Here is a 26,156-nt window from a genome sequence, read left to right on the forward strand (position 1 = left end):
TATCTCTTGAATAAATAGAACCTTATTGTGAAATTAGATTTTATAAATTTTTGTGTATAATTTTAAATTAAAAACATTTTTATAGTGTTTTAAATATATTTAAATGATCAAATATCGGAAATGCATTGGTATAAAACTCATTGGCTCCACAAAGTCCAATTTTCGGGGATGAATCACTGCGTAATTACAGTCATTGAGTTCATGCAACTTGAGACTTGGGTGCCAAGAAGCCACAATGAGTGCTAATCTGACATAGAGCAGCTACCACACGTCTCCCGGGAGTCTCAATGTCCCTCTCGCACCAGATGTTTAAAGGCGGCCACTTAAAATTGACAGCTCCGTTCCGTGATGAGAATCATCATCATCGTTTGATACAGACACCCCTGAGATGAGCACTCAACTGGTTAAACTCGACACAAGTCACAGGACACATCACAGCTCCAGCCGAGCGTAAACATGTTTGCCTTCGTGATCCAGTCTGGGCAGCGTGAATGTACTGTTTGAGTCACAGTTCAGCCTACACAACAGCTGACACATGACACACATTAGCATTAGGGACGCCAGTGAATCCTTTAATTGATTATTGATGGCTTATTATTGATAACACCATTATTTCTGGTCGATTAAGCATGGATGTCATTAACTTGCATATTATTTGGCTTGCACTAAAACCTGCACTGTAAATGCAAGAGAAAAATAAAGCAAACATGCATGAGACTATTAAAAACTTTACTTTAGTATGCTTGAAAAAACAGAACGGGATATCAGTTTACTATTCAGGGTTGTTGTGTTGTGTAGTATTGTAGACATCAATAGGATTAACTGGTACATTTAGCTCATTGACATGTACCGTAAAATTAAAATATTAGTATTTTACATATGTGAGGTACATAAAAATCAGTGTTGAATGTAACTAGTTAAAAAGTAACTAGTTGCTTTATTTAAATTTTTTTCCACTGAAAAGGTAAAGCTTTCAAAGATGAATTTTTAGGTCAGCAAATTAGTTATTATGTACTTGCCTTAAATACTGTTAATAAATTCAGCAATTGTATATGAATCAATTTAGAAAAACAAAGTAATAGATGTTTTTCGTAATTTTGCAGGACAATTATATAAGAATACTTGTACCCTTGTGTACACCTCAAATTTACCACCCTTCTATTATGTTTGAGGCTGTTTTTGCCCCATTGACTGCCATTATAACTGTATTTTTTGATTGCTAAGCCATGACAGTATATAATTCTGCATTCTTGATTCTTTTGTGGTTTTCCCTGTTGGATAGAGGTAAAATGTGTCATTTATATTATTAAAAAGTCAATATAATGGAAGTCAATAGGGCAAAAACAGCCACTAACATTACAGAATAGTATTAGAAAAGAGGGTATTGTTTACATTTTTTCTAAGTATTTCTCAAAATAGGTGTGAAAATGTAAGATTTGTCACCGAAAACCATTCCATTTGCTGAAATGCAGAAATGTTGTGGCCAAATTAAGACTCAAAATCACCCCAGAGTGGATGAAAACATCCCCAACAGCACATAAGGGTTAAAGGAAGTTGGATTTGTTGCTCAAAAAGTGATGAACAATGACTATATACAGGGCTTGACATTGTCACCCACCATCCCGCCAAATGCGGGTAGATTTTAGCTGTGACTGGTTAGACACCCCTACAAGCCACCCTGGCTGGTTGAAAATGCAGCAGCAGCTCTTGCCGCTTTCGCTTTTACCATTCTTTGAACAGATTATTAATAGGCCTTACGTTAACCATGTCGCACACAGAATGTTTTTCACCTGCTTTCTTTTGCTTGCAGTAGTTTTTGAGATAGGAGATTAACTCTCCATTTATATAGTTACCTGGTGATCAGGGACCTTTAGTTTAGACAAATTATTGTGTATAGTTTTATATAAATGAGAATATTTTTTAAATATCAAGTGTTTGTATGTACTGTGTAGATATATTTAGCGTGTTTTGCTTTTAAATACTTTTAAATCCTTAGTGTTGAGCCCTTTAAAGTGTAAAATAAATACAAATAAAGGAGGCATGTGGACACAACACATAATTTAAATCAAGTCATTTTTTGCATGCCAAAGTCATTTTTATACATATAAAATATATTTTCCCAACAACAAAATGTGGCTAGTGAAAATGGCAAGTGGCTAATAATGTTGGAAAACTACTAGCCACAGTGGCCACAGTAGCCACAGTGGGCTACTGGCTAGTGATCAAAATAGTTAATGTCAAGCCCTGATTATATATATGTATATATTATGTATGAAATATGGTGTCATTGCTTGCATATAATGATTACATTTTCTTCATTAATACCGTTACTTTAATACTTTTAATAGTTTATTACTTAATCGATCAAGGGAAATTTAGTAAATCAACATCCGTTGTTACCAACCAGGACAGTGGCAGAGCTGTTTTGGGGGCATGTTGTGCTTAAGCTTAAAAAGCCAGACCATGTGTGAGTCTTTAACAGCATCGGCTGGGTCTATGTCATGGTCTTGGTGTGGTGTTGAGCATGTATTGTCTTGCTCAGCGAGGGTTCGACTGCTGCTTCTGCGCCAGCAATATGAGAAGTGACAGCCTGACAGCCATAGCTAATGACGGCAGTGTGGTATTGAGTTGCCCTGATGCCCTGTGTGCATCAGTAGAGAGCTGCGGGTCTGACCCACGGATTGTGTTTTTGCCATCCGATCCGCCGAGCTCAACCTCTTGAAAATTATTGATGGTCAAAGAATAAAGGCAGAGTGAGAATCTCAGTTCATGAGATTGATCTGTTGGTGTGAAATGTAAGGTGAAAGGTCATTTTAGTGCATTCTTTTACTTGGAAGATTTTTGTAAAAAGTTCAAGTTTGTTTAATCCTGATTGAACTTTTAGACATGGTTAACCCTAAAATTTTTAATTTACTTGCTCTTAAATGTTCTCAAGTGGTTTAGTTGTTGTTTTTATCAATGATGTTAGCTTGTGGCCATTAACTTCCATAGTATTTTTTTTCTCCTACCAAGGAAGCCAGTGGCTATCAGTTTCATGTATTAAGTATTTTCTATTTATTGTGGGAGCTCTGTTTTGATTTTGTGAATTACATGCATTTGCCTTAACATTCTTCCTTTAGCATCGAGAGTAAGCATGAAGTCACAATCCTGAGTGGACTCAACGAATTCGTAGTGAAGTTTTATGGACCACAAGGAAGTAAGTTTGTTTTCAAATGATTTCCATGTATGGACAGCAAATACACTGATCTCATCTCATGAAAACACATCCAGTCATATTTCACTTACAAATCAAAAAGACACAAGCATTGTATGTAGAATCTGAAGGCTATTCAGAAGACTAAAGGATTTGTTGGCATTTTATAACTCAATCTTTAGATACAGTAATGGCTTAAAAGATAAAGGTAACACTTTAGTTTAGGTCACAATTCTGTATTTACAAACTATTAACTTTGGGTAAGTTTTGGGTAGAAGAAAGGATGCAGAATAAGATCAGACTTAATAAGTACTAATGAACAGTTCATAATAATAATAAGCAGGTTGGTGTAGTGGTTAGTGCGTCGACACATGCACTTTGGTCTTTATGGCGACCCGAGTTTGATTCCCGCCTCACTGTCCTATGCCAATCCTTAACCTCTTTCGGCTCCCCATGCTTTCCTTTCAATACTCTCTACTGTCCTATACATTAACCTCCTATGGCTTTAGTGGCAACTATACGTGGACAGCACATTTTAGCCCTTAAGTTGCTATTTAAAATACTTTGAATGTTTTATATTTTGTTACAGACAAACAGTGTCATCCTGCAACGGTTTTGCAGCATATGAAATGTCTCAAACCCTATTTTTAAATGTCCAAAATGGGAAAAGATTTTTACTTTCTGATATTCAAAACATGTTAAAAAAAAAATCAATTTTTAATATGCATTAAAAAACTGTCCGGAAAAAAGTTTTTATGTAAATTCGGACCACGAGTACACATATATGGACATCATTTTTCTCTAAAAGTACATCATATCAAAATATGATACTTAGGTTTTTATTCTAATTAGGTTCTATAAAGCCCAAATAGCAAAGAGAAAAAAAAACAAACACCTTGGGCCTTAAGAGGATAAAGGTAAAAAACCCTAAAATAATAATAATAATAATAATAATAATAATAATAAGCATGTAATAAGACAGTACACTGTAAAAAATCCTGGTTGCTTTAAATTTTTAAGCTGAATCAAATTAACATTAAGAGTCCATTGAACTTGTATTATGTTAAACTGACTTGAATCAGCTTGTATAACTTATCAAATTAAGTTAAAACATGATTTAACTTAGTTTAAGAAGTTACAGTACATATGTAAAAACATATGCTGTCAGGATTTATTGATCATATCATTTTTACAGTGTAGTTAATAGCATAAATTACGGCCTACAGCGTTTAGCGAAACATCAAATTCTCTAAAACTGCTTGCCAAGCTTACGATTAAATTCCATATTATGAATAACCAATAAAATTAAACAACAACTGTCTCTATAGTTTCATTTCTAAATGTTCGTATCACACAAAATCTGCAGAAACCCCTCCCTCTGAGAATTGTCCTTCTATAACGATCGCTGATTGGCTTGTGTACTAGAAGGTGGGCTTTATTCACCGTATAGCGATCACTGATTGGCTAAAAGGCGGGGCTTTATTCACCATATTGACTGTTACCCTATTGCCTATCCCTATTCAAAAGTATACGTGTGACATTTCTTGTGTATTATAGTCTTTGTTAATAGTGACTTATTCTATTGTTATTTTTATTATTATAACTATTATTATTAATAATGATATATATTTTCATTGCTATATTAAACAGATTTATATTAAAAAGTGTTATTTTGTATAAATACATATGCAAATAATAGTTTTCATTTTTATTACAGTAATTTCTCTGTTTTTTTTTTTTCTTTCAGTCATTTTTTGGGTTGAAATATGACCCACACACGTCCTTGACAGGTTTTGTGACATTCACCAACACACACAATTTCTTTACCTAACTATCACGTGAAGCAACGATGACACTTTTACATAGTTAAACATGCACCTCTTGCGCAACTCTAGGTTTGGGACATGCTGTCATTGTTTACCCAGAGAACATCCTGTGGTCCTATTTAATTATCATATCATCCTCTGTAAAGACCTTTTTTCTCTCTCTCTACATTGAGAAGCAGAAGTCTTATCGGTCTCCTCTCACCCAGGCTTTACCTTTCGTAGTTTGAGCTTCTGACCACAAGGGTCAAATTGCAGAAGGCTATTCTTGGAGCGAGCACACGTTGCACCAGACCTCATATCACACCACACCAATAGCACACATATATACACACCCACACGTGTGTCCTTACACTTATTATTCATAATTATCAAATAAGGAATTAGTGTTCCGCCCACATTCAGTCACTCGTAGGTTAGTCATTATGAGTGTTAGTCTTTTTAAGGCAAGACACCGCAGGTGAATAGGGTAAAAAAATATATATATATAGTTATACAAAAGGCTTCTCTACAACTTCACAAATACATACAATTTTTGTACAGTTTATATTACTTAGAATGAGGTTAATTAAGCAAATATTCTTAACTTCTTCCCATCCATGTCACCATGAGTCAGAAAATGAAGTTCCACCTTCAAACGGTGCTAGATAGTGACTCGCACGCCTTATTGGATGTTTCATTGATACTTTTTCTAACATTTTAATTGGTTGCAATCATTTTAAGAAATCTGTGCTTAGCACAAGCCTTAAGAAAACTTTCTGTTGCCTGAGGGCAACGATGTGCTGTAGAGGGTTAACTTACGATTGAAAACTGTTTCTAAACTTTTGTAGTTTTTAAAAATGTGTGGTTTGTAATGTGTGTGTTAGAAATGAATAATGCCTTATTTACATATTCAGAGGGAATCTCTTTTCTTGTTATATAATTCTGGGAACAGTCTGAAAAAAAGTATATATCGATTTATATAATCAGTCAAACTATGTATGAACACATCCCTTTGTAACAGAGGTGGGCAATTGATTTTTCCAAGGAGCCACAATAGACTCTGGGGTGGTTTTAGAGGGCGAGATCAATACATTTAATTTGTTAAAAAAAATACAAAATTCAATAAAAACTCTAAAGTAAAAAAAAAATGTTACACAAAAGTATTTTAAAGGTCAGCTTCATATAAATGTTACAGAGTTGTTTGTTTGATTGCTTCACCTTAGTTAACTTGTATTTATTTATTTATTCATTCAGTGTGGCATACCTCATGTGAATCCCTTCTTATTTGCGTGCTGAACCCGAGTGTCTGTTTAAAATAACGAAACTAAGCTTGCAAAAGGCGCTATATGTGAAAGTCGACTTTTGTTGACTCGCAATATCAGACCTGTGCAATGAAGGCCCTGTTTGCGGTTGAATTGAAATTCAATAAATACTTCACGCCGGCTGATCAAAGAAGTCCAGTGGGCCGCATTTGGCCCGGGGGCCATAAAATGCCCAGGTCTGCTCTGTAAAAACCTTCATAGATGTAACTGTAAAGATTGCGATATAAACAATAAGTGCTGCCAAAGTGTGTGCTTATGGCTCAATGCAGGAGAAAAATATCGTTTGTAATTAAAATAAATGGCAAAAGAGTGATAAAATCAACACTTTAAAGTGTGTTTTGAAAGATATCTTAAAAGGAAAAGTCAAAACATTAAATTTGACAGGTGCAGAAATAAATCTTGCCTACATTGTCTCGTCTTAAAGCTTGAGTCATCATGTGTCTCTTTCTGTTTTGTTTTTTCCTGTCAGCACCGTATGAAGGGGGCGTTTGGAAGGTGCGAGTAGATCTTCCAGACAAATACCCCTTCAAATCTCCGTCTATAGGTAAAGCATTACAGTGACATGATCAGCCACGTACGGTGGTTGGGTTGTGAAATTATGAGTAGATTACATTTAGATACGTGTGTAATTTGGAAAAAATGCCATGCCATCACTTTGATGTCATGTTTAATAGTCTGTAAAGATGGTGTTGGTTAGTGCATTGAAACGCTGTTGTTTTGATATATCTCACTTCCTGTTTTGATTTTTCTCGTAGGATTTATGAATAAGATTTTTCATCCAAACATCGATGAAGCGTAAGTGATATTCTGAGGCTTTCTTCTAAGGATATTTTACCTAAAAACGTAAATCCATCATTCTCTAATCATTCAAAACCTGTTTGATGATTGAAGAATGCTAAAGGAGATACTTTAAAAAATGTTTATGCTGCTCTTTTTCTATATATTAAAGACAAAACAGGGTTTTTCAAGCTCCAAAAAAAAGGATTAATCAATTCAATCATTTAAAAGTAGTCCAATTGGCGTCGTCTTTTAAAAGTCTTATGATAGTTTTGTGAAGAATGCTTTTTTTTTTTTTAAAGGATAATTGACCCCAAAAATTAAAATGCCATCGTTGTTGACTCATCCTGAAGTTGTTTTAAACCGGTGACAATTTGTTTCTTCTTTTGAATATGAAAGAACCATCTCTTAAATTCATTTTAGCTTTTTATTAGTCACATAAATATCCTCGGTCATTACTGTAAAGCTTGAAATCCAGGAATGCTTGAGTAAATAAAATACATTGTGTGTATATAAAAGTCTATGCTAAGATGATCAGGTTTTGGAGAAGTAATAAAAATACTGTCCATTAGTATGTTAGATATACTAATAATAATGAACAAAGTGTCGTAAATGGTTTAAAACATGATAATATCATACTACACCAGTTAAACAATATGATTATAGTCAGTATAGTTAAATACAGTTATTTGCATTTACTATTTTTAGCTGAATAGGAACAAAAAATGTTATCTCAAAAGGAAACACAAAAAGTTTGCATACTGTACCTTAAAATGTAATCGGAATCACTCTCATAGAATGGAGAAGTGGAAGTAAACAATGTGATGGCGTGTCATAGTGAATCTAAGTACAATAATATTAATTTAGCTCATTAGTCCTGCTCTAATGCCAATACTGTCACTGTTTTTCCAGGTCAGGGACCGTGTGTTTAGATGTGATCAACCAGACATGGACCGCTCTTTATGGTGAGTACATATGACCTCATTGTGGATTCATATTGAGAATGAATGCTCAGGAAAAGCCAGAGCTTGCATTGATGCTGCCCGAGGAGTAGAATAAAGTCTCCTGGCCTTTAGTCAGGATGGTGGTGCACTATAATCCTCTTACCTTCTCTGAATGAGCTAATACCTGCAAGGTCAGAAAACAGCATCAGTATACCTAACAAGCACACTTAAACGGGTCCATCCCGCCAGAGGCCATTCACACCACAGGCTTTTTTATGCTGTCACTCTGATTTTAACTGCATAGTTAATAATATAATGATTGCAATTATCTCCAAAGGTTGACTTGAGTTTTTTTTTTTTTAATTCAGTAATGCAGTCTGTCTTGTGAAATTATTCCGACATATGTGATTCAGATTTTTTTTTATATTGATTGAATCCAGTTGGTGCTAAATAATCATTCCGCAGTGTCTTTTTTTTCTTCCAAAAGATAAAATAATAATAAGAATCTGTTTTACCTATTCATGGTAAGTGGAAAATACAAAATAAAAACCAAGAATCCTTTTTATTTATTTATTTATTTTTATTGATCGATTAAATTAGACTAGCACCAAATAATTATTTTGGGCTACTATTATTATTATTATTATTATTATTATTATTAATAATAATAATAATAATAATAATTATTATTATTATTATTATTATTATTATTATTATTATTATTATTATTATTATTATTATTTTATTAATATTATTATTCAATTATTTTAAAAGCCTAACATATGAAAACAACCAAAAATGTTATTTTAATTTCACACTAATAAACAGATTATTATTATTATTGTTGTTGTTAATAATAATAATAATAATAATAATAATAATAATAATAATAATTAGTAGTATTAGTAATATAATTTATATTTGAATAAAAAAAATTATATTTACTTAATATGGTACTAATGCATAAATCTGCACTCTTTTTAAAAAGAATAATACAGTTATTAATAATAAAATAAAATTAACTCATACTAAAATATTAGTATTGTTGCAACCCCTGGGTAGTCGAGGGGAGTGGGGTTGCACACTTGGTCTGAGGATTTAGTTAAAGCAGAAACTCCACAGAAAATTGGGCTCCATAAGACAGACAACAGTATCTTGTGTGCAAATAATAGTGATTTATTTACAAGTGGTGATGGTGAAACAATAAGTGAGTTAATATGTACAGTTTTAGAAACAATAAACTTTTTTTTTTTTTAAATAATGGCAATGGGTGGCAATAATGTGAAATAATGGCAAAACCAAACCAGTCTTACTAATATTTAAAAAATAATTCGATTTAGAATTTAGAACTTGATTGTCATTACACATGTACAAGTACAAGCAACGAAATGCAGTTTAGGTCTAACCAGGAGTGCAATAGCAGCAAGTGCAGGATATCGGTATTAGTCATAAAGTGCAGTTATAAAAAAAACTTTTGATATTTACAGATTGATGTACTATGAACATTATATACAGGTTGTATTCACTATGAACTGAGATTTGCAACAGATGAATAAATGCTCAAGTTGCTATTAATACTCAGAGTGTGCAGATAGATATGAACATAATTCCAAATGTATAATCTAGTCTAGTAAACAAAAAAATTATGAAAAGTAAATCTTCAACGTCAATGACGTCCTACATAATCTACAGTAACCAATAACTTAACCAAAAATACAAGGATTGACGCACACTCTCTTGCCTAGTGTATCTTCAGACAGTTGCAAACCCACGTGTTGAGATGTAAGTCATGTGACTTACTTACCTACTAGCCTTTCTAACCTCAAAGACAATCATGAGGGTAGGGAAGGAAGCTGTGTTGCCAGATATAGCCGACTTTTTCAAGCCCAAAAGCTGTTCGAAACCCGCCAAAACATGCTCAAAATATTAGATAAATATTTTATTTAGTTGTAATTTATTTAAATTAACCAGGCTACTTTAACTGTCATAATCTTGAATCGTACAGTCATCATCACCAGATCTGACTGAAACACTGCCCACTCTCACCCACACATGGCACTTAATGTTAGAGTATGTTTTACTTTCTAAATGGGGTGTAAATTCGTCCTATTTGGCGTTTAAAATTTTTTCAACTTAATTAGGTGCAACTTGTCAATCAGACAATGCTTCTCTGTTTGTTGCTGTCATGATAAGTGTCATGATAAACCACTGTGAGTTTAACTATAGGCACTGCGTGATCCGGGGAGTATTTTGATATTTTTGAACTTTCATCCACCTCCTCTTGCAGGTGGGCCCACGCGGTTTGCGCTATGCACTGGTCACTACTAACTGAATAGAGTAGGAACAAACAGTTAGGTTTTGCTGAAAAAATTGCATAGAAAAGTTACGTTTCAAAACCGGACAAATTTAGTCAACTCGCCTATGCCATTTTTACCCGCACATTCATGTTCAAAACCGCCCAATCTGACAACTCTGGAAGGAATGGTAATACAAGGTAGAAATAAATAAATACTCAAATGCTAGCTAAAACAATACAGTGTCTGGTTTGATTAATTGATGGATTGTTAGTTTGATTGATTGAATAGCAAAGTATTACTCTGAAATAACTTAAAGAAAAAACATTTACCATCAATCATTCAACTATCCTATATAAAAAGTGTCTCCCTCCCGATCACCAGCTGACTGTACATTTATCTTAAATTTGCTTTAGATACTCTGTATTTTCATGCCATCGCTCAGTCCGGTGTTTGTATAACAGAGTGTCGGCTAAATGTACAGTGAAAATCTACGGTGGTAAAAGCGAAAGGCAGAGATCTGTGTCCACAGCCCCCACACTGAAAGAGGGATTAGACCATAATCGTGTCACTCAACACAAATCCTCCATTTTATGCTGCACACAAGACTTCAGTACTAAAGCCTTCTCTTCCTCTCTTTCTTCTCTCTCCGCAGATCTCACCAATATCTTCGAGTCGTTTTTGCCACAGTTGCTGGCCTACCCGAACCCCATCGACCCTCTGAACGGGGATGCGGCAGCCATGTACTTGCACCGGCCGGAGGATTACAAACAGAAAATCAAAGGTGATTTTAAAGAGCTGCAATAGTTTGACATGTTTGTATCCGTCTCCATTGGTAACACTTCACAGTAAGGTTGTATTAGTTATTGCATTTACTAACATGAACAAACAATATACAATACATGTACTACAGTAATTGTTCACGTTAGTTAACGAAAATACAGTTGTTCATTGTTAGCTCATGCTAACTCATGGTGCATTAACTAATATTAACAAACTTTAATTTGGATGTTATTAATGCATTAGTAAATGTTGAATTATGATTAATAAATGCTGTACAAGTATTGTTTATACGTAGTTTGTGTTAGTAAATGAACCTCATTGTAAAGTGTGACCTCGTCATTTTTCACATTATTATTTTACAATGAAAAATGAACGTGTTTTAGGGATTTGTTCGGAAGTTATTACTAATTATTTTCATAGGATGTGTACTGTGCTATAATTTAGTATACAATCGGGATGCACAATATATTGGCGGCCATATTGATATTGGCAGAAAAATGCGATTAATGTTATCCTTTATCTGTCTGATAACAGTATTAGGCCAATGTGTTTAAGGTAATAAATAATGTATTATTTTATTTGGTTAAACCACTACATGTGCTTGCTGCTTTTCAACTTTTAATTATTTTACATCTTGCATTACTTTTTTTAAGCATTTTTCTTATTTGGCAGGTTTCTTTGACAGTATTTACATAAAAGAAAGTTGGAAATAGAAAATAATAGTTTGATTAGGGTCAAGTTAGACTGTATGTGTTTGCCTTTTGTTTTTGCAATCGTGCAGAAATCGTTGACTAATTAATATTTATTTGTATATGTCCTTCAAATTTGAAGAGTTTTGTTCAAAAATGCCTCATTAGCGCATCCTAGAATACAAACAATTCGGTTGTTAAGTTTAAATCTTGTTACATTTTTTTTTTTAATTGTTCAAATATTGGTGACTCTGATGCAGTAAGTACGGTGATTGTTTTATACACCATGATTTTATATAAAATTCACTTTAATGTGTGATATGATCATAAATAAATATTTTCTCATTTGAAATGAGTAGCGACTTGGATCCATATGTCACGACATATAACAATCAAGATGAATGCAGCTGTTTATTTCACATTTGATTTATAAAATTGAAATGCGTTCAATTGGGATAAAAAAAAAAGCTTCTGACAGTAGTTAAACAAACAGTCATCATTTACTCTGCTTGAAGTGGTTTCAGACTTGACTACTCAAAAGAAGATATTTTGGAAAATGCTGGAAAATTGGCACCCATTGACTTCCATGGTACTACTATGGATGTCAGTGTCTAATGGTTTCCAACATTCTTCAATGTATCTTTTCCTAAAACCACTTGAGGGTGAAAAAAGAATAATTGTGACTTTTTTTGGGTGAACTATCCCTTGAGGACTTTGTAGTTCAAAAAGCCAAATACCTACAATAATCCGCATTGTGGAAAGCTGATAGGATTTTACTTTGTAAAAAAAATTGGTAAACCTCAAGCTTTTTAAATTTTTCAATTCAATTCAATTTACCTTTATTTGTATAGCGCTTTTACAACGTAGATTGTGCCAAAGCAGCTTCACATAGAAGATCATAGTAAATTGAAACAGTGTATTTCAGTTTTCAGTGTTTAAGTTCAGTTCAGTGTGGTTTATTAATCACAACTGAGAGTCCAAACACTGAAGAGCAAATCCATCGAATTATTATTATTATTATTATTTATTTATTTATTTATTTGTTTATTTATTTTTTAAAGAACATTCTTTTTTTTAATGACATTCAAAACATTTTTGGAAGTCTTACTGACCCTAAACATTTGTCTTGTGCATATGTAGGCATCTATATTTGTTCATTTAGTGAAACACAAGTTATGTTAACGTCCTTATAAGTATTTGCTGTGCTTTAGTATCTAAATGACTGCAGTGGTTCATTATTATACCCTCAAATGTCTGAAAATGCTGACAAATATTACTTTATTTTTGTTGTAGTAAAATTATTAGTTCTGTTATTTTATTAATATGCAACTGTATTATCATAATTGACCCTGGACCACAAGACTAGCCTTATGTTGCACTGGTATATTTTGGCGATATCTGATAATACACTGTAAGGGTGCAAATGAAAGATTTTTTTGCTTGTCAAAAGTCATTGGAATATTAAGTAAATATGATCCATGAAGATATTCTGTTTATTTCTTATTGCAAATATATCAGCCTAATTTTTGATTAGTAATATGCATTGCTTAGCACTTCACTTAGACCACTTTAAAGGTTATCATCGTGTCCTAACAAACCAAACATCAGTGGAAAACGTATTTATTTAGCTTTCAGATCATGTATAAATCTGAGTTTCCAAAACTGTATATGTTATTTTATTGTTTCTCTTGCTTTCCCCACATAATCAGATCATTTAATAATGCCTATTTTACATCAATGATAGAAAACTTAATGTATAAAACTCGCCTTTGTTTCATCTCTAGAATACATCCAGAAATATGCAACAGAGGAGGCTCTGAAGGAGCAGGAGGAAGGACCGGGCGACTCCTCTTCAGAAAGCTCCATGTCTGACTTTTCAGAGGACGAGGCTCAGGACATGGAGTTGTAGTTAAGGGCGACAGTTTCTCCCCTTTACCACAGAGACTATATTATTTCCTAACCATGCGAAGCAGACTATAAAAAGATTCATATTTAAACAAGGTGATTTTTTTTTTATCGTTATTATTACTAAACCAGGATTTTTATGGATATCTAGCGTTGACGATGAATACGGCACCCTCTCTAGGTGTTCTATCTCTACTTCTTGGTGGTTGTTTTTTCCCCCCTCTCCCCTTTTTTTCCCTCTCTTTCAATCTCTAACTCGCTCTCTTCGACAATTAAAAGGCTCGTCGATTTGTTTTTTTTTCTCTCCCCTTCTTGAATCCACATTTGGTAGCTGCGTAGCTGGAGTGCATGTCATCACCTCCCTAATCCACCTTTTCCGACGCAGACTGACCGGACGGAGGCCGTATTTAAACGGGGTGCCCATTTCTTTCGTCTCCTTGTGATGTTACTAACGTACTGAGAGTCGTGTCCGTGATGCTCTGATATACAAACCCCTTCAGCTTAGGCTTTTTCCACAAGGATGCACTTCAGGTTGGACCTGACACATCTCAGCGGCGTAATCATTTACTTTCCTGGTTGTCCCTTTTCTTTGTCACCAGCTGTTTTTAGATTTAAATTGCTCTCCATTTTTGTTTTATATTCGAGTCTCACCTTGAGAGGAAAGTTTCCACGCTGTACGTTAAACCAATCATCAGGATTTTACAAAAAAAACGGCGCACACTTTCTGCTCACCGATCAAGCCCACGACACAACGCCAGCGGAAATATCAATTCAACTCCCTTTGCGTTCCTTTTTAAAGAGGATTTAGATGTAGGTTAGTTCACCGAAGCTTTGGTTTTTACCTCCACAGTGACCTTCACACACACACACACACACAAAAAAAAACGACAAGGAAGTGACTGTCGTGCTTTACAGAGCACAAATCCTTTTTTTTTTTTTGTACCTACATTGTATGCACAGAGTGTTTGTCTTTTTTTCTCTTTCTGTCTCGCACCCTCGAGCATCTTTTTTGTACATTTGTTGTATGATGCGGAAGTCGTGTAGGACTTTGTTGGTCTAGCCTAGAAGAAAACCTTAAAGAGAAAAGAGACAAAAAAAAAAAAAAACGAAGAAGATTTTTGCTAACATTTGTAGAGCTCACCATTTTTTTCCTATTGCTTGTGCATAACTATGATAGCTGTCTTTTGACCTCATGTAGATCTAGTTAGTTTTACCTGGAGGTGAATTACGGGGAAAAAAATCGATGTTCATATGGATTTAGGTCTCGTAACCTGCTTTGTCTGAATACGGATGTTTTCTGAAGGATCCCATTTGGTAAGATGAAGTGGTGTTTAGGAGAAGACCCGAGTATCTGACGCCAGACAGGCGGAGGTCTTCTCGCTTTTGAATTTCAGCATCTGCAGATATCATCAGTGGCATGTTGGTAACATGAAGATCCAGATTTAGTTGATGTTTGCGTGCGTGTGTGTGTTTTGCAGTATTCTGAAAGCACTTGCAGATTCATTCATAATCCAGAATGTAAATGAAACAAGTTTTGACGTGTAGCGTACAACGCTTCTCAAAAATGAACATCGAATCTTGAGCAAATTTCATAAGGGGAGGTGTTTGATTTCAGCTGTAAAGATTCAGTTCTCTCCTGTTTTTCTTTATGGGCAGAACATTTTAAAGTTGTTTTAGCCCGAGTCAAGATTGAGCCAAATTGTGCAATGGACTTTTTTGAGTCTAAATCTGTTAAAGGGTTTCCAGAATTCTAATAATTGTTAAAAGAAAACTCCTCTTATATGCAGTATTGTATTAAGAAGTTCACAAGGAGAAACTTTGTTTCACATTTGTCATACACATACGGAGAAAACACACATTGTGGTTTGGTTGGCTGGGTGAACATTTTGCCATGCCTAGCAACACACACCCTGACAAAACACGGCAAACTGAGCTTCTCGATTTCATTTCTGCTTCATTTTATTTTTATTTTTGATCCCCTTATATGAGACACAAAATGTGGACGTTTGATTTGAATCCATTTGTTTTTAACTGTCAAGTCAGCGACTATCTGAGAATCTCAAATAAACATGTATAAGTGTGCTTCCATTATAATTAGACCTTTATTTGATGAATTTATTTACTAATTGTTTTGAGTTATTACATTGTTTCCCCCTCCCCCTTCCATGTCAATAGCTGACGCACCCATCTGGAGCAGGTAATATGTGCTAAACAAAAGGTGTTTGGGTTTGAAGGGAGTTATTCTCTTCTTTTTCTTTTTAAGTTAGTGGGTTGGGGTGGAGTAAATAATAATAATGACAGTGTGTCCTTTGTGTTTTGCACCCATAAGCCCCCCACGCGCACAAGTATCTACACACATACACATCCAGGGGACAGCAGTTATTAATGTTGTGGTCTCCAGCTGTTTGTTTGCCTGAGAGGGAGAAAGAGAGAGAGAGATCTGTCTTCCGGTTGGCGCCATTGCCTCACAGGGGCCCCCAGCTGGCGCTCTCGGCTGTTGGCATCACGTCTCTAGCATTGGTGTTGACTCGAGCTCTCCAGTGCACTTTTGCATGCGTCCAGTGTAGAGTCCAGTCTAGTTGAGTCCTGGCTGTCCACTCCTTTAGTCCCTATACCTGTGCTTCAAGAGGGTGCTCAGTCATGGGGCTTATGTGGGCATACAGCATGGATTTTTATTAGTATCTGTATCTAGTACCTAGTGTGTGATACGCTGATTTAAAAAAAAAAGAAAAAGAAAAAAATACACTTTTTTTTTTTTTTCCTTTTCATTTTTTTAATCCCAGGTATTCTGGTAATTTGCCCCTTTTATTTCCTTCTCCATTAATCTTACTGTTTATTTGCCATTCTGTTTTGTTTTTCTTTTGCATTGTGAAGTGGGCATGCCTGTCACAAAGGACAAATGCTCTTTATCTATAGGATTATAATCTCTTAAATAGCTGTGTACAGTAAACTGTAATAACTTCTTTTTTAATAAAATATTAAATATGTGTACAAACTGCTTTGTGTCTTTGTTTTCTGTTCAAAATAGGGTGTGTGTGTGCGCGTGTGAGCTAGAAATAAAGTTATTAAATGTATAAAATATTAAAAAAATGTATGTTTTAGAGCAAAAAAGCATTTACATCCTCTGCTAAAATTACATTGTGTAACAGTAGTTTACACACACACACACACACACATCTTGCCAGGCACATTTTAAACCAGTTATCATCTGGTGACATATTAAAAGACTATTCATTCATTTTCTTTTCGGCTTAGTTCCTTTATTAATCCGGGGTCGCCACAGTGGAATGAACCACCAACTTATCCAGCATATGTTTCACGCAGTGGATGCTCTTCCAGGGGGCAATTAACCAATAAGTAGGGTAAGGGCCTGCCTTGGGCCCCAGGAAATCTGACAGCCCTCAAATAAATGCCCATAAATGTATAAATGATATCTAGAAGTTATTTGTAACATTGTTTTCTATTATTTTTGTCTGGGGATGATCTAAATTTTTTTATTTAAATATAATTATGACATCTGCGCAAATGTGTCCCTCACCTTCAATCATGGACCAGTCAGTCCAGTCAAATCAGTAAAGGTTTAGTTTTAAAAACAAAATTATATTATTCATTTATTATTTTAAGTTGTAAATTCATCTTAAGAAAACAAATTGTTTCACAAGTTTTACAAGGTGCTTAATATGTTATTCTTATTTTGCATTACGATAAAATGTGGAAAAGGAGATTTAATAATATAAGAAAAAACTGCAACAAAAAAAGTAATAATAATAAACTAAATTTAAGGTGCATTTTAGAACTTTGGGCCCCATTGCTGGAATTGCTTAGGACCCCAAAATTACTAAATCCGCCTGTGCCCTTTCATCTGTAATCCAATATTGAAAAAAACTTATACACACTCATTCAATGGAGCCAATTTAGCTTATAGTATTTTTCTTTTTTGCACTGTGAACCCGGAGGAAACGCGAACACGAGGAGAACATACAAACTCTACACAGCAGGGGCTCGAACCAGCGACCTTCATGTTGTGAGGCGACAGCACTACCCACTACGCCACTGCTCGTATTTTTATTTTACTAAAATATATAATTTTATTTTACTGTTTTGTATATTTTTTAAAATAATTTTTTAAAGTACTTTGTCACTATTCTTCAACCCGTGATATAAGTCAGAATAGGTAGGCTACTTTACATTTTATGCAAATATGTTTGCTTCTCTGAATGAAGATGGAACGTTTCCCCACTCAATCATTAACATATTCATTAACGACTGCTTTTTATTACGCCATCATCCCGTGGCGCAGTAGGTAGTGCTGTCGCCTCACAGCAAGGAGGTCGCTGGTTTGAGCCTCGGCTGGGTCAGCTGGCGTTTCTGTGTGGAGTTTGCATCTTCTCCCTGCGTTCGTGTGGGTTTCCTCCGGTGCTCCAGTTTCCCCCACAGTCCAAAGACATGCGGTGCAGGTAAATTGGGCTTAATTGTCCGTAGGGGGTATGGATGTTTCCCAGAGATGTGTTGCAGCTGGAAGGGCATCCGCTGCGTAAAACATGTACAGGGTAAGTTGGAGGTTCATTCCGCTGTGGCTTCCCCAGATTAATAAAGGGACTAAGCCGAAAAGAAAATGAATGAACGTTGCAACATTGACTGCTACATTTAATAGAGAAGTATTATTATTATTATAAATGCATTAGGCCTATTTAATATCACAACGAACTAACGTTCAGTTTTTCTCGCACAAAATGATATCTATTAAAGTAATTTCTTTCGAAACATTATTACCCATAATAATAGACGATCATTTATATGTATAATGCCACAACTATGTAAAACCACTAGATGGCAGACTTGTTACAAAAGTGTTTATCAAGCAAAAAAATGCATCCATAGGATATTGCAGATACAACAGATGTTGACAAATAGATAGTAGTTGCAAAAAGTACTAAAAATAAATCGTTTATCAGGCCATCTCAATGCATTTAATGGGCAAATTAATTGCTATATTATTCTACATTCTAAAATATTCCTTCTAATGATATTTCCAGTTAAATGTGCATGTTCCAGCATTAACCAGCAGGCGTCCCACGAGCTAAACATGCGGAGAATCTGCTGTAGTTTCATTGGTGTCCTGCAGGGGGCGGAGTCACTCTAGTTTTACTACAAGGGAGGAAACAATTTAGCAACATAAGGCAAATTAATCTTTTCAGCCAAACTGTCTCTGTCACGCAGCAATCTGTCCTCTCTGGTTCTTTCATGCTTTAGGAATGAGAGATGGAATTAAAAATGAGCACGAACTGTAGGCTAGAACTCATTTCCTGCTCATTTTCTATTTCTTCATGGAGGCCATTATCACTGTTAAATCAGTCTAAAAACATACTAAGAAGATTCTCTCAAATGAATAATAAAAAAACATTTTATATGAGCTGTTTGCAATTCATTCACTAATTTACTAATCCATATAATCAAAGACTATAGAATGCAAAGGGGTTTAACATTTAGTGCACTTCATCTGGCAATATGGATGCTGGCATAAATGGCATGAATATCATGCTTATCTATCTGTAATATGGTTTGTTGAGAACAAATGCACCTGTTGTCAAATGTATACATGCATTTGTGTATGTAATGTATCAAATGTATATCTACCACGCAAAAGTTTGGGTTCAATAGGATTTTTAAATGTTTTAAAATGAGCTTCACCTGCCCACCAAAGCTGCATTTATTTAATCAGAAATACAGAACAAATTGTAAAATTGTGAAATCTTATTGCACTATAAAATAACTGTTTAAAATTGCTTATTATTTAATTTAATAATTTATTCCAGTGATTTTAATGATGAATTTTAGCTTCATTACTCCAGTCTTCAGTCACATGATCCTTCAGAAATCACTCTAATATTAATTATTATTGTTATTATTATTGGTAATAGTAATAAAAACAATAATGACTGGAGCAATAATATCATTTTAAGCTACATACAACAATAAAGCAGTTACTTAAAATGTTAATAAAAATCTAGGGTGAGGCAGTGGCGCAGTAGGTAGTGCTGTTGCCTCACATCAAGAAGGTCGCTGGTTTGATGCTCAGTTTATGTTTCTGTGTGGAGTTTGCATGTTCTCCCTGCATTCCTGTGGGTTTCCTCCGGGTGCTCTGGCTTCCCCCACAGTCCAAAGACATGTGGTAAAGGTGAATTGGGTAGGCTAAATTGTCTGGTGTGTGTGTGTGTTTTTCCCAGAGATGGGTTGCGGCTGGAAGGGCATCCGCTGCATAAAAACTTGCTGGATAAGTTGCTGGTTTATTCCGCTTTGGTGACCCCAGATTAATAAAGGCACTAAGCCGACAATAAAATAAATAAAATGTAACTTTTTTTACATTTAAGAAATGCTGCTTTGATGAACAATAATTTTCTTTAAAAAACATGAAAAACTATATATAAATAACTATATACACACAAACATGCACACACATTTAATATTTAAAAAATGCATGCGTATGAATATAGATTAAGCATTATTTGTATGATGTTTCAAGTCGGTCTCCTCAAGCTGATGTGAGGTGAAGTGAATATTTATTGCTTTTCCTACGTATGCCAGGCTCTCATGATCAGGTGGAAATTGAGTAGACTATACATCGATAAATATTTATAAATAAATATACATAAATAAATATAAACAAATAAATCCATGTCTAAGGAGCCCCCAAGGTGACATTGAAGAAAAAAATAATGAGGACTTTATAAAGAGGACTTTCTTGAATGGCATACGCTTCTATATGCTTCTTATGACTAGTCTAAGCTTAAGACTAAGAATAAATAAACTTTTGCTATCCAAATTAACACTGAAAAAAAAAACATATTAGTAAAGTGACATATTAATAAAACATATTAGCTTAGTGCAGGGGTGTCCAAACTCACTCCTGGAGGGCTGGTGTCCTGCATATTTTAGTTCCAACCCTGATTCAACACACCTGAATTAGCTAATCAAGCTCTTTCAAAGTATACTAGAAACTTTCAGGGAGGCGTTTAGGGAGGTTGGAGGTAAAGTATGCAGGACACCGGCCCTCCAGCACCGAGTTTGGACACCCCTGGCTTAGTGCAATGGCAAAATCGCACATGTTAAACATTAACAACAGGAAAGAGATGGCTCAGGGGTGCACAAACTCAGTCCTGGAGGGCCGGTGTCCTGCAAAATTTTGTTCCAACCCCAGTTAGACACACCTGAACTATCTAATCAAGCTCTTTCTAGGTATAGCAACTTCCAGCAAGTGTGTCGAAGGAAGTTGGAATTAAACTATACAGGACACTAGCCCTCCAAGAGTTTGGGCGTCCCTGCTGTAGCCCATATTGCGAGCTAACCAAACAAATACGGTTTTATACTGAATGCTTTGTTTGAGGTTTGTTGTTAATAACACTGAATGGGAATATTAGTTACACATCTTATTAACTGTATTGCTTATTAACATGAGTCAGACTCACAGTCTGTCAATTTAAGCAGTCATGGAGAAGCAGACAGAAACGGGCCAGTGCACGCACTGCTTCTTTCGAAAGGCCTGACCTCCAGTGCTGGAGAAACATGAGCTCCTCAATGAAATATTTACAGGCCTTTATCTGCAGTGCGATGGTCAAGAAGACTACAGGCATACATGACGTAATGCCCAGCCCCAGTCGGCCGTGCTGATTGGTCGAATGAAGAGTTTTACCAGTCACGTGACAAGTCCCTGTGGTTCTCCCGAACTCACAGGAGAAGCCTGATACTTTTTTATATTCCTTAATGTCTCCATTATTTTCACTTAAAACAATTTCGGACAGCAGAACTTTGAGGTAATGTGTTTGCATTTGTTATCGCAACAGAGATCGTAGATGACATGCGCGGAAAAAAAAGCAATTATGGAAAGATACACACACAAAAAATGGGACTGAAAGTGTTTTAGAATGAGTGACAAATGATAAGAATGAGGTGGTAGTTTCATATCCATCCCAATAATCACCCTCTGCACTTTTGAACTCAGCAAATCATCAGCAAATGAGTTGGCAAATACACCCGAATAATTATATAATAGGCGATGTCACGTGACAAGATTGCTGATAGCTAGCTATATGGCCCCGATCTAATTAAACAAAACTGCTTAGTTCAAGTAACAATCAAGATAATTTCCTTATGTTGTACTAGTTTTATTTTTGCTTGTTTTATATACAGTAGGCTAATTGTTTTGTTCTTATTGCGATAAAACGAATATAAATAACAACTAATACCATAAGCTAAAGTAATGGCTAATTATATATGTTTGTTGTTTGTCATATCAGAGCGCGTGTCCTGTGAAACTGCATCCTGAAGCTGACATGTGAGACTGACTCTGGAGCGGCTGCGCGTCTCTCATGTCGAGGACTCGGTTACTAAACCAGCCCAACTCCCTTATTAATGGATGACCGTCTGATTAAAAACGCCTCAGACAAAGACACAAATGGCAGATGCTGTGACTCACCGTCTCAATGGTGCCTGATAATGCCAAATGTTGCTGATGGTAAGGTGATGACACGATGTAATGCCTGGACAAATATTCTCGTATTAGCAATATTAGTAGAAAATCAGTTTATTTTGGATCCATTTACTAAATGACCGGGTAACACTTTAGTTTAAGTCACAATTTACGATATAAATAAACCACTGACTAATGCTACTAGCTTAATGAACTACTTATTAGCTGTTTATTAACAGTTAGGTAGTTGGGTTTAGGTTTTGGTTGGATTAGGAATGCATAATAAGATCATATTTACTCTAAATTACAAATGAATAGGTAATATCCAAATAATAGGCAGGTAATAAGCCAGTAATTAATAGCATGGATTGTGACCTAAACTAAATTAAGTGTTACCACTGTCATTACATTAATCAAACATAGTTTTAAAAGGTGTCATTAGTTATTATTATTTGTTAATGTATTCTAATCATGAACCATAGCATTTATTAATTATAGTTCAGCATTTACTAATGCATAATTCATGCTTCTTAACATGTGTTAATGTACTGAGCTATCGTGAACTAACAATGAATGGACAATTTTAATTTCATTAACTATAACTATACTGTAGCAACTGTATATTATTTGTTCATGTTAGTAAATACACGACCTAATACAATCATCTTGTAAAGTGTTACCAAGTTATCTAACCCAGTATTTCTCCTCAAATGTTCCATTTAGAGCAGAAACACACGCAATATCAGATCAATATTAATTATATTACATCCCCATACAGTCTATTAACAGCATCTCAATTTATCCCCAAACCATCATCCCCACTCGTATAATAAAAACAAGCTTTTTGACAGTCTGCAATAGCATTTGTTCTTCCTGATGTCTTCTCCGATTGTTTTTAAGCTTTTTAGTGTTGCTGTGAGATACTTTTCAGAAATGCAATTTTAATGCATGCATTTATTCATTTACAAATAAGTGGCTAAATTATGAGTGACAGAAAAGTTACAAATGGGTCAATTATATCGCCGGCTGTTCTTTCATATCTCTATTATTTATGTAAAATGAAATAATTTACTAGTTAACACCTATTTAACATGATTTGATAGATGAATTAAAACAAAATGGCCTTATTTTTAAATACTATTAAACAAAAAGGGTAGAAAAATAAAATAAAAACTCAAATAATATATAATTTTAATGAATTTTAAATTAATTTATGAATGTATTTTCTCAAATGATTTAACAAAAGTGAAAAAACCCTCAAATAAAGGCTTGAAATCATTGCCAAAATGTAATATGTTGCATTATTAAGATTGCATAGCTCCCCTAAAATACATTGAGAACTTGTACTTCAAATAATTAGCTTCCATAATAAATCATCACATTTTTGCTTGTTTCTTACGTTAAAATGTATTCCTGAACCACAAACTGTGGCCTAAAGCAGTTGATGTCACATTATGTGAGCATGTGTCGATATATCAAATTTATAGTGTGTAATATTTAATAAGTATACAGTGATATAACAGATGAAGTTCATGAGCGTCTGTCAATACATTCAAAGCTCCATTGGTAATCTGTAAACTATTCCACCAGGCTCTTTGTTTCATGGCCTGTATCATGTATCATTCGATGAGGCCGTCGTTCGTGCCAGAAGAGTGGCCCGGGTACACCCGATACCTGTCCTGGCAGGTGGGGAGGGCTCCTAACATCATATGGAGCTACAGGTAGCTAGAATGAAATGACTATTTTAAAAATTCAAGAGCTTCACTCAGCTTCCCTCATACAGGTGATCCGCGGCTCGTGTTTCGACTTTTCCAGAAGTTAATCAGGTGAATGAAGAGTGGACGGGTGAGGGGAGGACTCGACCAGAACTGGCTGGTCAACAAAGAGCCCTTGGGATACATTTCACTTGGGCTATTCGGGTTGAATAGATGTAACCAGAGCTGCCAGACTAACACCACTGGCATAATTTAAAAATATAGAGCCGTTTTTTTCCACTGAGGTGTCAGTGTAGGCTTCGGCTATCAACAGCAGGTAAATGGACTCAGGGGTTGTGGGTAATGTGGACCGGTATATATATGAAGAGAGACTCAATGGTGGACAGCATCACTTCCAGCCTCTTGGATGTGATGCACCGACTGCATCACTGCTGTTCCTTGGGATAGAGGGATCCTGATGGCACCTGCATGGGGTAACTATTTCCACTGGTTTAGCTTAAGATTATTTTGTTGTAGTTTACATTGGGGAATAGATGGGTAGGCCTAAGCCTGTATGCACATACAGTCAAAATAATTAGCACTCCTTCAAAAGTTTTATTCTTCTTAAAAATATTTCCAGAGTGCTGTTTAACAGAGGCTTTTGTCTTTGCCATGATGACTACTATTTTTTTCCCCTAATTATTTTGCAAGAACTTAGTATTCAGCTTAAAGTGCATTTTAAAGACGTAACTAGGTTGATCAAGTTAACTAGGCAAGTTAGGTAAATTAGGCAAATCATTGGACAGCATTGGTTTGTTCTGTAGCCAATGGTTTCTTAAGTGGAATAATAATTTTGGACTTAAAAATAATTTTTAATAAATTAAAAAAAATGCTTTTATTCCAACTAAACTATTACAAAAATAGCATTTCCTCAAGTAGAAAAAGTATTATAAGAACAACTCTAAAAAGTTCCTTGCTCCATCACTTGGGAAACACAAGAAATATTTTATATTGCAGGAGGGCGAATAATTTAGCCTTCAAATGTAGGTTTTATCTTAACTTATTTAAAATATTTATGCTTTTAGAATTTAAATTGTGTATATAGCAACGTACAGCCCTATTTAGGGTATTTTTTAACAATATGCATACGACAAAGATAGACTCTAACTGAAGAGGACCGTTATGTAAAAGGATGCTTGTAGCTGGTAGGGCCTGCAGGCATATAGAGCAGATGAAATGGTGCATTTGAATGCTTGTTCATTACCGGCCATCTGGATGATGTCATCTGATCCCAAAACCCAAGACCTGCGGGACACACATGGGGAGGAAAAACCTAAACCAAGGCAATGCTTTATCACTTATCGATAGGCTTTGCAGAAAATGTAGGCTACTTTTCATGCATCATTTGTAATAATGTTTATTCAGTGTATAATTTTAAATAGCCGAATTTTGTTTGCCCACTTGTCTGGCCTAGTTAGACTTCAGCTGGTTCAGCTCCCAGCTTGACTAACTGGAGATGCACAGAAGCCTTATTAAAAATGAGCAAACAGACCTGTTTGATAATATTTAGATCAGAAACCAATTTAGTCTGGTTCAAGATGTCATTTTAAAGCCGTGTTTTTTCATTCCTCTTTTTGCTCTGTCTCGTGTCGCTCTCTCTCTCTGTCTCTCTCTCTCTCTGTCTCTCAATACAGACAGAACCTCTTTGTTTGCCAGTAATACAGGTAAACACCTGTCCTGGCCCTCTACAGACACAACACATCACATTTGAGCCAAGATGTGTTTGCTTGTAAGAGTCTGTGGGCTACATTGAATGACGAATTAGAAAAAAACAGGATATTAAAGACATCTTCTGTTTTGTACTGTATTCAGATATTTTGTTTGTAATTCATTGAGACTATAACATTCCTAAAAAACATTTTTATATCAGCACTGATGGATAAAGCATGAAACATGCAGTGGGTGCAGAGTATATCCTGTGCAGCTTAATTAAAATTAAAATCTTCAGTATAAATCAAAGAAACGCCGTTGCGTGTCGTAACACGAAAATAAGAATGTATTTTTGGCAAATGAAATACATCAAGCAAGTCATAAAATAGGCCAAAGGTGCTGTCTTCTAAAAAATAAGTAGCCTATATTCTATTCGTTTAAACAACATTTCAGTCACGACAAGGAGCTCGACGTTACTTAGAATTCGTTACATAAACATTCGCGTGATGAGGTAGTTATCTAACTAAACAGCTGGTTCTATATATCTTATATTGTAGATTTATCAGAAATGCA

The 26,156-nt window shown here is 35.1% G+C and overlaps 1 protein-coding gene and 1 long non-coding RNA gene across 2 annotated transcripts in view; both read left to right on the forward strand.

Annotated features, from left to right (window-relative positions):
• The window catches only part of ube2h (ubiquitin-conjugating enzyme E2H (UBC8 homolog, yeast)), a 48,693-nt gene extending 32,890 nt beyond the window's left edge, over positions 1 to 15,803 (forward strand). Inside the window, 6 exon segments of the mRNA NM_201489.1 lie at positions 3,120 to 3,196; positions 6,790 to 6,864; positions 7,076 to 7,115; positions 8,010 to 8,062; positions 10,991 to 11,119; positions 13,592 to 15,803. Coding sequence (NP_958897.1) covers positions 3,120 to 3,196; positions 6,790 to 6,864; positions 7,076 to 7,115; positions 8,010 to 8,062; positions 10,991 to 11,119; positions 13,592 to 13,716 — 499 coding nt within the window. The 3' untranslated portion in view covers positions 13,717 to 15,803.
• A 5,597-nt stretch (positions 15,804 to 21,400) lies between these two features.
• LOC141381608 (uncharacterized) lies at positions 21,401 to 25,819 on the forward strand. Its single transcript, XR_012402019.1, has 4 exons — positions 21,401 to 21,523; positions 22,007 to 22,224; positions 23,770 to 23,865; positions 23,963 to 25,819. It is a non-coding gene; the product is annotated as an uncharacterized lncRNA (long non-coding RNA).
• The last annotated feature ends 337 nt before the right edge of the window (positions 25,820 to 26,156 follow it).

Source organism: Danio rerio, chromosome 4 (assembly GCF_049306965.1).
Source record: "Danio rerio strain Tuebingen ecotype United States chromosome 4, GRCz12tu, whole genome shotgun sequence".
NCBI lineage: Eukaryota > Metazoa > Chordata > Actinopteri > Cypriniformes > Danionidae > Danio > Danio rerio.